This window comes from Podarcis bocagei, assembly GCF_964188305.1.
Source record: "Podarcis bocagei genome assembly, contig: HAP1_SCAFFOLD_386, whole genome shotgun sequence".
In the NCBI taxonomy this organism is placed as follows: domain Eukaryota; kingdom Metazoa; phylum Chordata; class Lepidosauria; order Squamata; family Lacertidae; genus Podarcis; species Podarcis bocagei.
The window spans coordinates 18,985-33,540 of NW_027670062.1; the positions used below are offsets into that span (position 1 = coordinate 18,985).

The window sequence follows — 14,556 nt, forward strand, 5'->3', positions numbered from 1 at the left end:
TAAACTCCAACTATTAGACATTTTTCTCCTTGTGCTTGTATTTCAACTGCCAGGTATCTTCTTGTTCATCTTTAAACATCATTTTTGGAGCCCATTTCTCTTTTACATAAATCACAACACCTCTTTTCTTGACTTTGTCCGATGAAATAAATTCTTGTCCTAATCTTTTGTTTATAAGTAATTTCCTGTGTACCCTGGTTACATGGGTTTCTTGTAGGCAAATCAAGTCCAATTGTTCTCTTTTCAAAATATGAAACACTTGGCGTCTCTTCAAAGGCATGTTCAGCCCATTACAATTCCAACTAAGGAATTGCAGGGCCATCTTGTTACTTTTCCGTTACTCCTCCAACCGCTCCAAGTTGTTGCTCTTCCTCTGATGGTGGTGGGTTAAGTCCAAACGGTAGGTTCAGAATATCTAGTGCTCTCCTTTGTTCTGCAATTGGATCCACCGTTCCCTTCTGTAGGTCCTCTTGGTTTCTTTCCAAAAACTTCTCTTTATCTTGGATTGTCTTTATTTTCACCTTCTTTCCCTTGTAGTTAAAGGACAGTCCTTGTGGGAACTCCCACCTGAAGAGGATGTTGTTCTTCTTCAGCAGGTAGACCAGATCCTTGTAGAAGGTTCTCACCTCCAAGATATATTTAGGGATGTCTTTAAAAATTTGTATAGGTGAATTTTTGATTTCCAAGGCCTTCTGGTAATGTAGTTTTAATATTTTGTCTCTTTCTTCCTTGGATCTAAGGGTAATCAGGCAATCCCTCGGGGTCTTTCTGTTCAATCTCCTGCCCAATCTAAATGCTGTTGTTATTTTAAATTCTTCCTCCTCCAAATCTTCCCAAAAGTCAGCAAACTTTTGTGTTAGGAACTCCACAAGGCTGTCCCCTTCGCTCTCGGGAATTAATCTTAATTTCAGGTTTCTTTCCTTTCTCTGTAGTTCCATCAAAGACAGTGTTGCATCATGTTCATAAACCTTTTTAGCAATCGGTTCTAACTTCTCCTGTGTCTATCCAGCAATACTTCTGGCTTCCTCTGCGATTTTACGTGTTGCAGAATTTTCTTCAATCAACCTGTTTATAGATTCTGTATTGCTTGTCACACTTTTTGTGTTCAAGTCCAATCTCGCTGTTAGTTCTGTTAATTTCTGTGTATTTTCTGTACTCTGCTTTGTCAAAGTCTCCAAAGATTGATTTATCTTGAGTAACGCCTGTGTCACTGACTCCATGGAGGCAGCTGTCACTTTTTCTTGTCCTGCTGTTCCTGTAGGAATTAAACCTGAAATTGAGCCTCTTTTCTTTTGTTGCTGTTGTTGCTGTTGCTGCTGCTTAGCTTTGGCTCTGGTAGTTATCTCTTCTGCTGAACCACTCATGTCCCAAGGACGTTCCCACAAAAACAATTCCCTGATGGAAAATCCCACTGTCTTAAACCGTTGCAACCGTTACTTTCAGCCCTCTAGGGGGAGCAAAACAAAATGTCCAAGTAAGGGAACAAAGAAGTTGGAAACAAATATATCAGGAGGCTTGAAAATATATGCTGCGACACTTTTTCCAGTAGATACTCTTTCAACACACTCCAATATACTGTAGCAGCAAAGTCTTAAAACTTTGTATCAAGCAAAACTTCAACCATGTAACTTTCCCAAAAGTTTAAAGACAGTTCAGTGCCCTGATGTCTTATTTGGCAGTCCGTTTCAGGGTATTAAGACAGTGGAAGGCTTTTTCCTTTTAAATAAATCCTGCAGGTTCTTAATGTCCCTTCTTCCTCCCCTCTGCCCTGCTTGCTAGAGGGGAAATCTAGATCCAATGTCAGGTTTAAATAATCAAAAGATACTTCGTACGGATGCAGCTTTAAATTTCCGTTGCTTTAGCTGTCATGCAGTCGGGGGAAGGCAGACTTCCTTAATTTTCACCTTCCCCGTTTTCAGCCGAATTTCAAGTTTAAAATTTTTCAAATTGACGTTCAGTCTTACTCACAGGTTTTTCAGTCCCAAATTTACAGGAAGGAATCGGCGCTCTCCGTTCATGGCGACGCGGCTTCACTCTGCGGGCTGGGTAGCGACTCTCAGCACTGCGCTCTCCCGATGCCGTTCCGGAGCCTTTAAAAAGGCTCTTTCGCAGTAAGGGGGGCGCTTCTGGTGCCCACCGAGTCTCCTTGTTCACAGGCTTCCGCGCCTGTGATTTTAGGGGTCCCCCGCTTGCCGTAGCAGGTCAGACCCGAACTCGCAGAGCAGTCCTCCTCCGGAGCTCGGAAAGAGGACCGCCATTAACGCTGGCGCCGACCGGAAGTCTTCTTAATCTGAAACTGTTCTTAACCTGAAGCACCACTTTAGCCAATGGGGTCTCCCAGTGCTGCCATGCTGCTAGAGCACGATTTCTGTTCTCATCCTGAAGCAAAGTTCTTAACCCGAGGTAATATTTCTGGGTTAGCGGAGTCTGTAACCTGAAGTGTATGTAACCTGAAGCATATGTAACCCGAGGTACCACTGTATATGTATGATCCTTTTGAGAAATGCAGGTTTCAGGGAGGTGTGGTTTGTCTCCCCCATCTCCAAACTAAAATTGCCCCTTCCTACAGAGTACCAATACTTGGGCAGGGGGTATAATTTGTTTATTTTATCGTGTCCTCCATCATGGAGAGCACGTGTTGCAGTGAGATCACCTAAACTGCCTCCCTGTTGTGGGGCAGGACCATTTGGATAGCCACAACACCCCATTGGTTTCCCCTCAGTTGCTGGGGCAGAATTTTGTCCTGTTTGGTTGTCTATTGGCTGCCAAGGGGCTATTTAAGCTGCTGCACATCACTGGGAGCTTTCTTTTTCTTGCGACGTGCATCCGATCACCTGCCCTCCCTCCCTATATTTAGGGCTGTCCTTTTGGCCTTGCTATGCCTGTCTAGGGGTCGTCTGTCTTGGAGCAGGGGCCTGGTAGGAATTTTGCCATTTGGCTGATTGGCTTTTGCCATTTGGTTTTTGCCTACCGTGAAACAAATTGTCACAACTAGGTAAGGTTGGTGGTTAGGCATTGGTTCAATGTTTTGCGGAGGGAAAGTGGTTGGTTGTGCCTGCCCCTCCATTGCTGCTGCTAGGGAATTCCGTTAAAGGAATCCAGGGACTCTCCTTGCTTTTGTCCGATCCTCTTTCAGGGGTTAGGGCCACGCCAGAGTCCCTGGGAACATATAGGGTGAACTGGAGCCTGCACTCAACTCCGTGCTCCCCCAGCATGTTTTCCCTTACTGACCTCTGGTGGAGTCCAGTTGTCAGTCCTGTTCCTGCCACTGTGCAGGGTCAGGTAGTCGGGAACCAATGCCTAGGCAACAACTCACAAGCTGTAATTCAATAAAGTTGTGGCCAAAATTATTGCCAAAAACCTTAAACTAAAATTCTGTGTCTATTGTGTATTTATTTGGGGTGGTGGTTTTGGGGGTCTTCACTACTAGCAATGCATAGGAGGGCAATTTATGTTCCAGTCATGCTGGAGAGTGAAGAGATAACTTTCTCCCGTTCTCCAAATGCTAAATTCCTGGTAACCATTATCCTCTGCTCCCCACAAAACCTGAACTTGTAATTAATAAAAGTAAAAAAAGAAGAAGAAGGGAAAGGAAGCTACACATTGTATAATTTGGCTTTCAGCACAGAATTTCAAACTGGGTAGAACATGCCAGAGTACAATCAGCCCTATTTATTGGGTTCATGGCATCACTATCTGAAGGCCACAAAAAAAGAAACAAAGATATTTAAGAGTCACTGGATTTCATCTGGGTTGCCTTTAAAACAAAAAAACTGCTGTTGTTTTCCTGGCCACAATATGTGATCTTTGTTCACTGCCTTTGGAACATCTAAACAAAGGAGTGTCTATCCTCTGGGAGCTGTATACCCATCGCCCTGCACTGATCAATAAGCAATGGTACCACACGGATAACACTGCTAAGGCTCACAGGACTACTGCCTTTCTTTGATTCTTATTTTTAAGGAAGCGTTAAGAAAACTGTAAGCCCCTAGGTTAATTAATGGAAGTGACAGCAGCAGTCTTAGGCAGCAGGAATCAACGCCGGCAGTTCTGCTGTATTTTTCAAGCCAAAGGTGGGCTGCTCAGATTATATGGAGTGCATTAACATAATGAATTTAATTCATCAAATACTCCACAGTTTAACTATGTTGTTTCTGTGGAAAAACATCCAGCGAATACCTGGGGCCTATAATTTTATTTGCTACCGAGGCAATTAAATATTTGCATCTGAATGCAATTCGAGGCAGAATCCCGTTCACTCTGAATGGCCATTAGTTCTAGAAGGATGAGCACCGGGCCTTAAGTGTTTTGATTTTGAAGCAATCTGTGTGTTTATCTGCATTTTTCTCTAACCTCGCCTTTTGAAGACGATCCATTTACAGTCACCTAAACAATCAGTGTGGTTGTTATATTTCCCCCTCCCCAACCCACCATTATTATCCTTGTAATAATTTAGCATATAAATGGAGGCCAAATTATTTTATCTCCTGTCCAGATTGACAGATGAGAAACTGTTCCTTAATTTTCAAAGAGCGGCGTTGATGAGTTTCACCATCTTGTGGAAGGCGGTGATGGGTTTTTCAGCGGAGAGAGTGTCAGATTGATGAATTTGCTCTGATGACCCCTTCAGAAAAGTGGATGCCAACTCCAGTGGGGCACCAGAGTTGGCAGCAAGTATTCAACTAGATAATGGGTAACGCTTTAACTGTTCAATATGCAGTTTGAACAGAATCCTTTTATTAGAAAATGGATTTTGCAAGCTCTCTCTCTCTTGATTCATGCACCCTTAGGCCAGCCTTCCCCAGCTCCCATCAACCCCAGCAAGCATGGCCAATGGTTAGAAATTATGGGAGAGTATCAGGCTGGGGAAAGTCTACCCCAGATGACTTCACACACTATGTTGGGGCGATTCTGGGCTTGGCTCCAAATGTACTTTAAATATAAACTTGCAGTCAATCATGACTCCCCAATATGGAGAAGGGCATATCTCATCCAAAAGGTCCCAATGCCTGGCATCCCCAGGTAAGTCTGGACATGGGCACAGCCAGAGGGCAGCAGATGGTGGCATCTGCACACACCCACACCCAGATCAAGTGAATAAATAAAAATACTTAGTTAACTGACCAATTGCGTCACAGATAGTTCAGTTCTTCCCCCCACTAACAAAAATCCTGGCTACACTCCTGGGCCTGGAAGAGACCCCTGCCTGAAATCTTGGAGAACTGTTGCCAGTCAACATTGACAATACTGAGCTAGTTTGGACAATGGTCTGACTCAGTTGAAGGCAGCTTCCTGTGTTCCAAATAACTGTACCTGCATGATGCATGCATTTGTCACACATTTTATTTTTCAGTGAGCACCCAAAATGTAACAAGTCAAGTGACCTTTAGCAATCTTTTCTTGCACTCCTTGGCCTCTAGCCTGAGATTTAAATCTATATGGCAAATCAATGAATGACATGTGTTGGCAAGAGAAAAAAAACATACACACTTAAAAGCAGGGAGGATGGACACAATTGCAGAAGCTGTGTGGTTTATAATTTTATAGCCAGAAATACAGAATGTGATCCCTGTCCTGTTTTCTCCTCCAACCCCTTTTTTTCTGCAGTGTAGTCTGCACTGGCAGATCTTATTGCAAAGCGGGCACAAGCTTTTAAGATTTAGAACTGGAGCTTCTTAGGGGTTGGGTCACATTGCTGAGAACTGCCAATTCCTCACACAGGACAAAGCGGTTCCCTTCCACGTGCCCAGTGTAATCTGTGGGCCAAACTAGACAGTGGTAGTAGCAGGAACACAATTAATGTGCCTCCCTTTTTGTTATGTAGTTAGGAGTCTTGGGATGGTGGAGAGGGGAAATCTCAATCATTCTCCCACTGCAAACAAAATTGCCTCTCTTGAAATTGCTATTTGCATTTCAAGGGCACCAGTGAGAGATTTCCTTGAAATGGAAATAGTAGAGGTTTTGTTGTTGTTGTCAGGACTGTGACATGGCGATAGAGAGTTAAACGCCTCCTTCCAACCTGTTGCAGTCCCGAGGCTGCTCAGGCATCAAGAGTGGCCACCATTTTACATAGTAATAATCCACACACACCTGAAAATAGGTGCTGAGTTGCAAAGTGGGAGGATGGTTTTCCCAACAAAATCCATCACTTTGGCATGGGGAGAATGAAAACCTGGCCAGCATCATGGTCATGCACCTGCTGAGAGCCCATATCCCAGCAGGCAGCCCACTGACAAGAGCCCCCTTGGACCTGCTCCTCCTCTTCCCCATTTCAGGGTAGCTCGTTCACTTGACTCTGGCCAAGCAGGGATGAGCAAGTAAACATAAGTGGAAGTGAAAAGGAGGAGGAATAACTGCCGCTGCATTCTTGCTCATTGGCTCTGTGTGGGAAGAAAACGGCTGGCAACAACAGTAACAAAAGCATGAACTCACTGAAGGAAGGGGTATTAAGGGTGTCTTGCAAAAGCTCCCTCCTCCAGGCTTTCCCCTCACAAAAAAAGAAATAAAATAAAATTCAACCCATCTCTAGCAACAGTAATAAAACCATGGTGTGCTTTCAGACAGCCTGTGGAACGAACATTCATTCAGGTTGGTTTGTGGGGAGATTAAAAAACGGCTGTTGAGGAGCATTCATTCAATTTTTTTGTATGAAATCTATACAGTGGTACCTCGGGTTACAGGTGCTTTAGGTTACAGACTCTGCTAACCCAGAAAGAGTACTTCAGGTTAAGAACTTTGCTTCAGGATGAGAACAGAAATTGCGCGGCAGCGGGAGGCCCCATTAGCTAAAGTGGTACCTCAGGTTAAGAACAGTATCAAGTTAAGAACGGACCTCCGGAACGAATTAAGTTCTTAACCTGAGGTACCACTGTATGGTGTTGCATCAAAGCAAGTGCAGATGCATTGCCCTGTCACATTTCTTATTCTAAAAGGTCTGATCTTTGTGGGGAAGTGAGTTTGTTGGAAAAGACCTCCCAATCAACATTAATTACACAACCTGAATGTGCCAGTATGTGATTTAATCCCACCCAAAATCAGCAACAGTCTGGAATTGCTCTACGAAAGCTTACTGCGCTTGGTTCAAGGTGTTTAAATTAGAATTGTGCTATTTGTGTGTAGCTGTGGTAGCTGCAGTCTCCGACCTATGCACTCTGGTCCCGTTTATTTATATACAACTTCAATGCAAGATTATAGCCATTACAGCAGATAGAAAGAGAAAAAGGCAGGGTAGCGGAACTAGGGAAATAAGAGCCTCTCAGTTTGCTGATGCATTAAGTATCTTGTAAGATAATGGGAAAGAAAAAGGGAATTGTCTGAAGTTTCCTTTCTTCCTGCAAAATGCTCCCACCCCCCTTTTTCCTGCCTTTTATTAGTCTGATTTTTTTTTTATTTAAAGTGAGGGCTATAATTAAATTTGAGATTTCATGCCTACCTTTTTCAACCTCTCATAACTCTCTCAAACCAATTCCTTTTCTTAGATTCTTTTTTTAAACACACACACACACACACACACACACACACACACCAATGTTGGGTTTTATCTAATTCTGGCATTGTTATAATCCAGTAGAGAATGTAATTGGAGTTTCAGAAGCCAAATTCAGCCCTGTGGTAAGCAAGTGCCACTTCACAAAAACTGCACCTGTTTATGACAAATGACCTAGTTATCCATCTTTGTTGTTCCTTCCGCAGCAGTCAATTGTAGTAAACACCCAGCCTTCATTTTTGAGACAGACTTTTGCTCTTATTGAAATGGTACAACTGTGGATAGTCTGTATGAGTTGAAACTATAGGGTGGGGCATTCACACAACTGAATGATTCTCTTAAAACAACAACTCTGCACATAGAAAATAGAAATAAATGTCCTAGTCAAGCCTTATTTTCCCATTTTCAATGAGTTTTATGAAGAAACATGCAGGCGTGTGAGTCCCCACCTGTGGTATGAAATGGTACAGGCCAGGGACAGATTTGCCAGTTGAATAAGTCTTGGGCCCATTACAACACTTGTAAGCCAAGGGAGAGAAATTACTCACAGTAGAACCACATTCATCAGAAAGGGCAGATGAGATTCCTCTCCGATTTTAAACTGGAAGAAAGACAAAATAGTGACCCAAAAGCAGTCTCCTACTGTGTGATTTTTTTGAAAGATCACTTCATTATTTATGTTCTTTTTATAACTCAAGAGAAAAATTCCAAACTAAAGATGGATACTACTACAACTACAACTACAACTACAACTACTACTACAACAACAACATTATACATACATAACATTGATGGCAGCTTATAAAGTCCTAAAACCGATGCATGAAGGAACACAACTTACTAAACCAGCTTGCCCAACTTTTGAGCTCTGCAGGGGAAACCATTCTTGCCCACTACTAGGTGGGGACATGGAATAGGGTTTTCTCTTACTCCTACAGGTTAGGCTCCAAGCATCTAGAATCTAAGGTCTCACAGGCAAGACTCCAAACAATGTAGAATATGTCAAGTACACAAAGTGAAAGACAAACCAGGATCATGTATAATCCAGTCTAAGTCCCAAACATGATCAAGGTGTCATTGACACATCTTCTGCCATTCGACTTAGAACATACACGTTTCTTTCATGGATTTTGTGCTTGTGGGGGGAAATGAAGGAGGAAATGCTTATGCTTTTTGAATTTACCCAGAAACATTGACAGAAAATATTTGTAACATTTTGTAGATGTTTCCTTGGGCTGCAGAGCCACTACACAAGTGTGCTAGTGATATATTTTCAGTGTGTACAGCAGGGATGGAGAACCTTTGGCCCTCTGATGTTGGAGTCAGCAGTGATGGGAGTCGTAGTGCAACAGCATCTGGTGGGTCTCAGGTTTCTCATCCTTAGTATGTATAGCATGGGGCATCCTCAGTGCTTGAATTAGGCTTCTTCTTTTTGATTTAGATGAGATTCCTGAATTGCAAAAGGTTGGACCAGATGAACCTCAAGGTCCCTTTCCAATGCTACAATTTGAGGATTTGAGGATTCTAATTTCTGCCCTTTGCAGTCCAGATCCTTCACATTCTTGGTTTCATGGGAAGAAAACGAATGGAATGCTTAAAAAAAACCAAAAGCAGAATGCTGCTCCATTCAGTGCAGTAGCTCTGGTTATTTATCACCCGAGATCTCCTGTCTAATTAGATTTTGTATATTCTATTTCTAGCTGCAAATATTGGATGCTCTCAGACTGGAGCTGATATTGCAGTCATAGGAGGTAAGAACACAATCTTGCTTGAACAAAGGCTGTATTTCACAGAACAGAAGAAACAAAACGGGACTCTCTGCCTATGCCCAGAAAAAATAAGTATTATAATATACACCTACTCAGCTTTTCTGTTGAAAAATCTATGGTTTGATGCAATATGTCTCTGTTAATAGTCTGTGAAAATGTGATAAACCATTCAGGCCAAAACTGAAAAGACATCCATAAAGCTGCTATACAACAGACTTTCTAGCACATGCAATGACGGCTTCCTTGGGGAGGGTGGAATATTATGGGGAGGGTACAACAAAATGTGCACTCTCTGTATGTAAGACATTTATACAAAAAGGCAAGGCTCCAGATTTCTAAAAGTGTGGCTTACAATTATAACCTCGCTGAAACTACCACAGACCTGCTGAAAGCAGGTTGGAGCACAGCACTGGAAGTGCAGAGAGAATAGGCAGAAAATATGTTTGGTGCTTGCATGGATGGGGTAAGCAGCCCAGGGGTGTAGCAGGCATATGTACCCGGAAGGCTTCCTAGTTGTGAGGGGGGGAGGGGGGAAGAGACAGGAAGTAAAGCCATTGTATGTTTACATCAGGAGGTATTTAATATCATTTCATAAATTATTATTATTATTTTAAATGCAGCGTCACAGAGAGAAAGGAGGTCTGGACTGCACAGTCCCAGTTAGAGTGCTAAAGTCTAGAGAAAACCATACACAGATAATAGTAGGATTCAACCAGCTCTTTCTGTTAGCAGAAACCAACACAAGGACTTCTACTAGTGCAATAGGGCTTTCCCCCTCCCCCCCTCTTGCCTTCTCTAAATCCACTTTGGCGGGTCAGGAGAACCCTCAGAACAGTGCAGGGGGGGAGAAATGGAAGACTGTTCAGTTGGGCAGGCAGAAATCCTTGCACTGATGGAACAATCCCCTTAGTGCTAAATTGAGCACTTTGATTCCCCCCCCCAAAGGACTAAACAGATAAACCCTGTAAAATGAGGGTATAGAAGATGAAAAATAGGGGCTGTATCCAAATAAACCCTACTCAGATCCATCAACTGACATGACTAATTCAAATAAATTTATTTAAGTGGGTCTACTCTAATTCCGATTTTATTATTATTATTAATAAGAATAATATTAATGGTTTAGCAGGCAATAATAATAATATTGTGGAAGACAGGAGTGCCTGGCATGCTCTGGTTCATAGGATCATGACGATTCGGACACGACTAAATGACTAAACAACAAGAAATAATAATATTAATGATTTTGCAGGCAAGACAAATGAAGAGGTGAAAAGCAATAACTGAGATTAAACAGGTCAAAAACTTGATTCAGGAAACACAGTTTGACCCACTAGCTATTCAGACCAGTATGAAGGGAGTGCTTTAATGCTTCTCAAAGGTTTGTATCTAGTGCATCCCATCAGCACAAGGATTCCCACCTGCATAATGGGACTTCCTTCCTACCACTTTCCTCCTCTATGCACTCCCTAATTCTGCTCTGGAGATTCCCCTAATCTGATTGAGGAGGGTGTGGGGCAGAGCTCAGAGTGGCATCTCATAAATCACCCATTGCCTCTTAAGAAATGTGGATGTACAGAAGGTTCCTCACTGGAGCTGAATGCAATCCCTGTTGGTTGTACCATAGTTTGATTACTATATAGGTTATAGACAGCAGCCTCACATGGGGCTGCTCTGCCTTGTGGGTATCCTCACATTCCCACCTCTCATTTTAAAATCTGCGAGAGCCCAAGGCATCTGAAGTCATGGGATTCCAGATGATACTGTCCCAAAACCTTGCGGTGTGAGGCCTCCTCTTTTTTTCCCCGCTCACGGAACTTCACTGTCTCTCTGCAAGTTTATCTGTGCACATACAAAACCATCTTAGATTATCAACTGGTGTTAAGAAGAGCATTCCCTCTCTAGGCTTTTCCACTGATGAGAGCTACCATGACAGAAACTTGTTACAGCAATTTTGCTACAGTCCCATTAGCACATTGTCGTACTAATTCAAGTTGTTCGCTTGAATTACTATTTCTCCCCAAAGAAGCTTCTTAAATGTTAAGATGTATTATTTGGGCCTTCTTTATTTCTATTGTGTTTGCTCACTTCCTTGCTGTACTTGCTAATTTCAGTAATTCACCAGGTGGATTCCCCGTCATTAGTGGAAATTAGTGAAGTTCTGCTGTATTTCCCTTAGGTTCCATCTCCTGTAACTTTAATTTCAGCTTCCTACAAGTTACTAGGAGGAAAATTGAATTGTGCTGAGTCCCTGAGGCTTATTAATACTGTACAACATCTAAAGAGCATTATAGCCTATTGTGCTTTGAGAGTCCATCACGGGCCTTAAAAATTGATGAATTCCCTATTGGAGTCGCATTATTATACCAGAGGCAACATCTTTACAGGGGCAATTTTCTTTTTCATAGCAGTAACTTTGATTCCTGGAATCAGGCAGCAAAAGCTCTGAGGGTTTCTTAATGCTTCAGACTTGAGTGTGCTTTGCACAGGTAAAGTGATTTCCCATACCTATACCGTAACCACTGTGGGGTTGCTTCAGGATCCCAGGTATGCTGATAGCTTCAGAGTCAAATGTTCATGGTAAGCCAAGCTTGAAAGACTAACTGTCGAAGCTCAGACCCAGATCTGCAGAACAAACAATGAGTAAAACTGAAGTCCTGGTTCAGACTGGTTGGGTGGACTGTAGAAAACGAGGAGAGGGGGAGACCATGCTAGAATTATTGCTTGAGGAATTCAATTTTTTGCCAATTCCAATATAAACTGACTCTATTCACACTCCTGGTTCAGACTTAAGCTTGGTTAGGAGCAATGGAGAGAGTCTGTGGCAGGAATGGAACAGGAATTAAGTAGCATAGAATCGTGTACAAAATGTACAAAAAAATCTGTGGCCCACACCAAGGTTGGCTCAGAATCTTACATACATAAAACCATGGGAGATGGAAGCACTGACAAGATCTGAAAGTCTCAAGCAGTTGCCAACATCGGTGCAGCAACAAGTCTACCAAAATTTAAATATGGGGGGGGGGTGATCTTGTTGTTTCTTATTTTTGTTTTGTATTGCTTATATTTTTTCCTTAATCCAGTCTTCATCATCACAATGTCAAAGCCGCTTTCTGATGTGTTGCTGTGTATGAATGCTTTCTCTTTGAAGGCTTCAACAGAAGCATCCATCTATGCAAAACAAAAACAAAAAACCTTCAGCTATTTGAAATCATTGATGAAAGGGAACATTCAAATGTTTCTTCCTCCCCATAGGTGTCATTGCAGCTGTGGCTTTTGTCTTGATTTGCCTCTTGGTAGTGATGCTGAGATACATGTACCGGCACAGGGGCACCTACCACACCAACGAAGCAAAGGGAACCGAATTTGCCGAAAGCGCAGATGCCGCTTTGAAAAATGACCCTACCCTTCAAGAAGCCATGGATGAGAGCCGGAAAGAATATTTCATCTGAGAGGAAAGGCAGCCCCACTGAGTCATACTTAGTCATTCTCTCCTTGCCAAGGGAATCGATCAGAGACATCAAAAAGCACCGGGATACAGCAATTGCACAGAGGAGAACAAGGGGACTAATTGAAATATTGCTGCTTGCCCCCAAGAAGAGGCAAAGCCAGATCCATGGCTGTTTATTTGATTTTAACAGCACAACTCAGTTCAATATCAGATCAGGAGAAACAAAAAAACTCAGGATGAGTGATTAACTGATAACAGATAATAGCATCAAATGTCAAACCTTGACATTTGGCAAAAAATAGCAGGTACCAACTGAAAGCATCCTCATAGGTTCGTTGATCCATCCCACACTGATACAGCACCTGAAAGTGAATTTTAAGCTGCAACCCAACAAACGTTGTGATGTATAAAACAGAGGATCTTGGCACAAGCACTACTTTGAACACATATATTGTATCCAGATACTTGGTTTTTCTTAACATGCATAAGCTTGCCAGTGTGAATATATATGTGTATATTTGTTTTGAGAAGACTAAAAAACAACAGCAACCAGGATCTGACAGAAAATGCAAAGAAAACACTGAGTAAAGTTTTTAAAATGAAGGATTTTATTTCCAGATAGCTAGTGTGGTGTCATAATAAGACTCTGTGGTGGGAGTGTAAATTGGTTTGCTTGACGCCTGTGTTGACTTATAGTTGTTGTTTAGGAAGAGTTGCCCTTGAGCTGCTCTTTCACTGCTCTTCTGAGATTTTATATTTGCCTGTATTAAACTGGCTCCACCTGCTTTGTTCCCTGCGTTTCTTGAAGCACTTCTGCCATAACCCAGAAGGCCCTGCAGAAGAGGGAACTGTACAGACAAACACTATGGCATGTGAGTCCTTTGTCCTGAGCCATTCTTCCTAGTTCAAATGAACAAAATGGGTAAGTTGCAACCAAGGCCACAGCCTAAATCGAACTTAGTCTACAATCTATACCAGGTGGGACCCTCCAGATGTTGCAGAACTACAACTCCCACATGCCCCAGCAAGGATGATGTGAGTTCTAGCTCAACAATATCTGGAGGGCCAAAGTTTCCCCACACCTGGTCTATGTGTTTTTGTAGGCTGGCTCTAAGGTTAAGAGAGTACTGTATGTCCTCGGGTCTATACAACTCCAAGTCCACAAGCCACATATGATCACCTGCCATGTGCTTGACAACAACCCACAACCACAATTTTTATTAAAGAAAAAGAAATGGTTTATTCTGGTGGCCAAAATTTAGAGGGGCCATGGGAGACTCCCTACTTACATTTTGTGGTATGCCCCTTAACTCCCAAAAGTAAATGGGTACCATGGTTTGGGGTTGTCATTAAGGGCCCCCATAACTCTCCACCACCACAATTCAATCATTCATTCATTCAATCAATCAATCAATCTCTACTCACTCTCCCATTGGAGGCTACTTCTCCTTGCCTCACTTGAAAATGTTTAGCATGGCTTCCCACATGGATCCTCCTAAACCTATAATGATTCCTTATGACAGTACTAGATTTCATGGGAATGTTCATTACTGATGTGAAAAAGCTCCATGTGACCAGAAAAATCCATGTGGCTACATGTTTCAGCCATTATGTAGGCTTTACGTGGCAGAGAGTTCCAACATGGAAGTATCCTCCTTGGGCCAAAGTAAACCATGGAATGACTCTTCATGTTACAAGAGACTTGGGAAAAGCGAGAAGGAAATAAATGAGCTAGTGAAAACAGCAGTTTTTACTTGAAGTTTCCAAATTCATTATAGAGAGCCAAATGATAAAACTGTAACAGGTCTGGAATATCTTCAAAGTGCACACTGAGCATACATATGGAACCA

General features: G+C 42.4%; 1 protein-coding gene across 1 annotated transcript; it reads left to right on the top strand.

Moving 5' to 3' along the window:
• Positions 1 to 4,958: 4,958 nt before the first annotated feature.
• LOC308579632 (glycophorin-C-like) lies at positions 4,959 to 13,493 on the top strand (the record flags this gene model as incomplete). The annotated part of the gene is made up of 3 exons (XM_081214203.1): positions 4,959 to 5,022; positions 9,187 to 9,237; positions 12,511 to 13,493. 3 exons carry the CDS (start codon positions 4,959 to 4,961, stop codon positions 12,705 to 12,707), a joined length of 312 nt encoding a protein of 103 aa, XP_081070329.1. The 3' UTR covers positions 12,708 to 13,493.
• Positions 13,494 to 14,556: the final 1,063 nt, after the last annotated feature.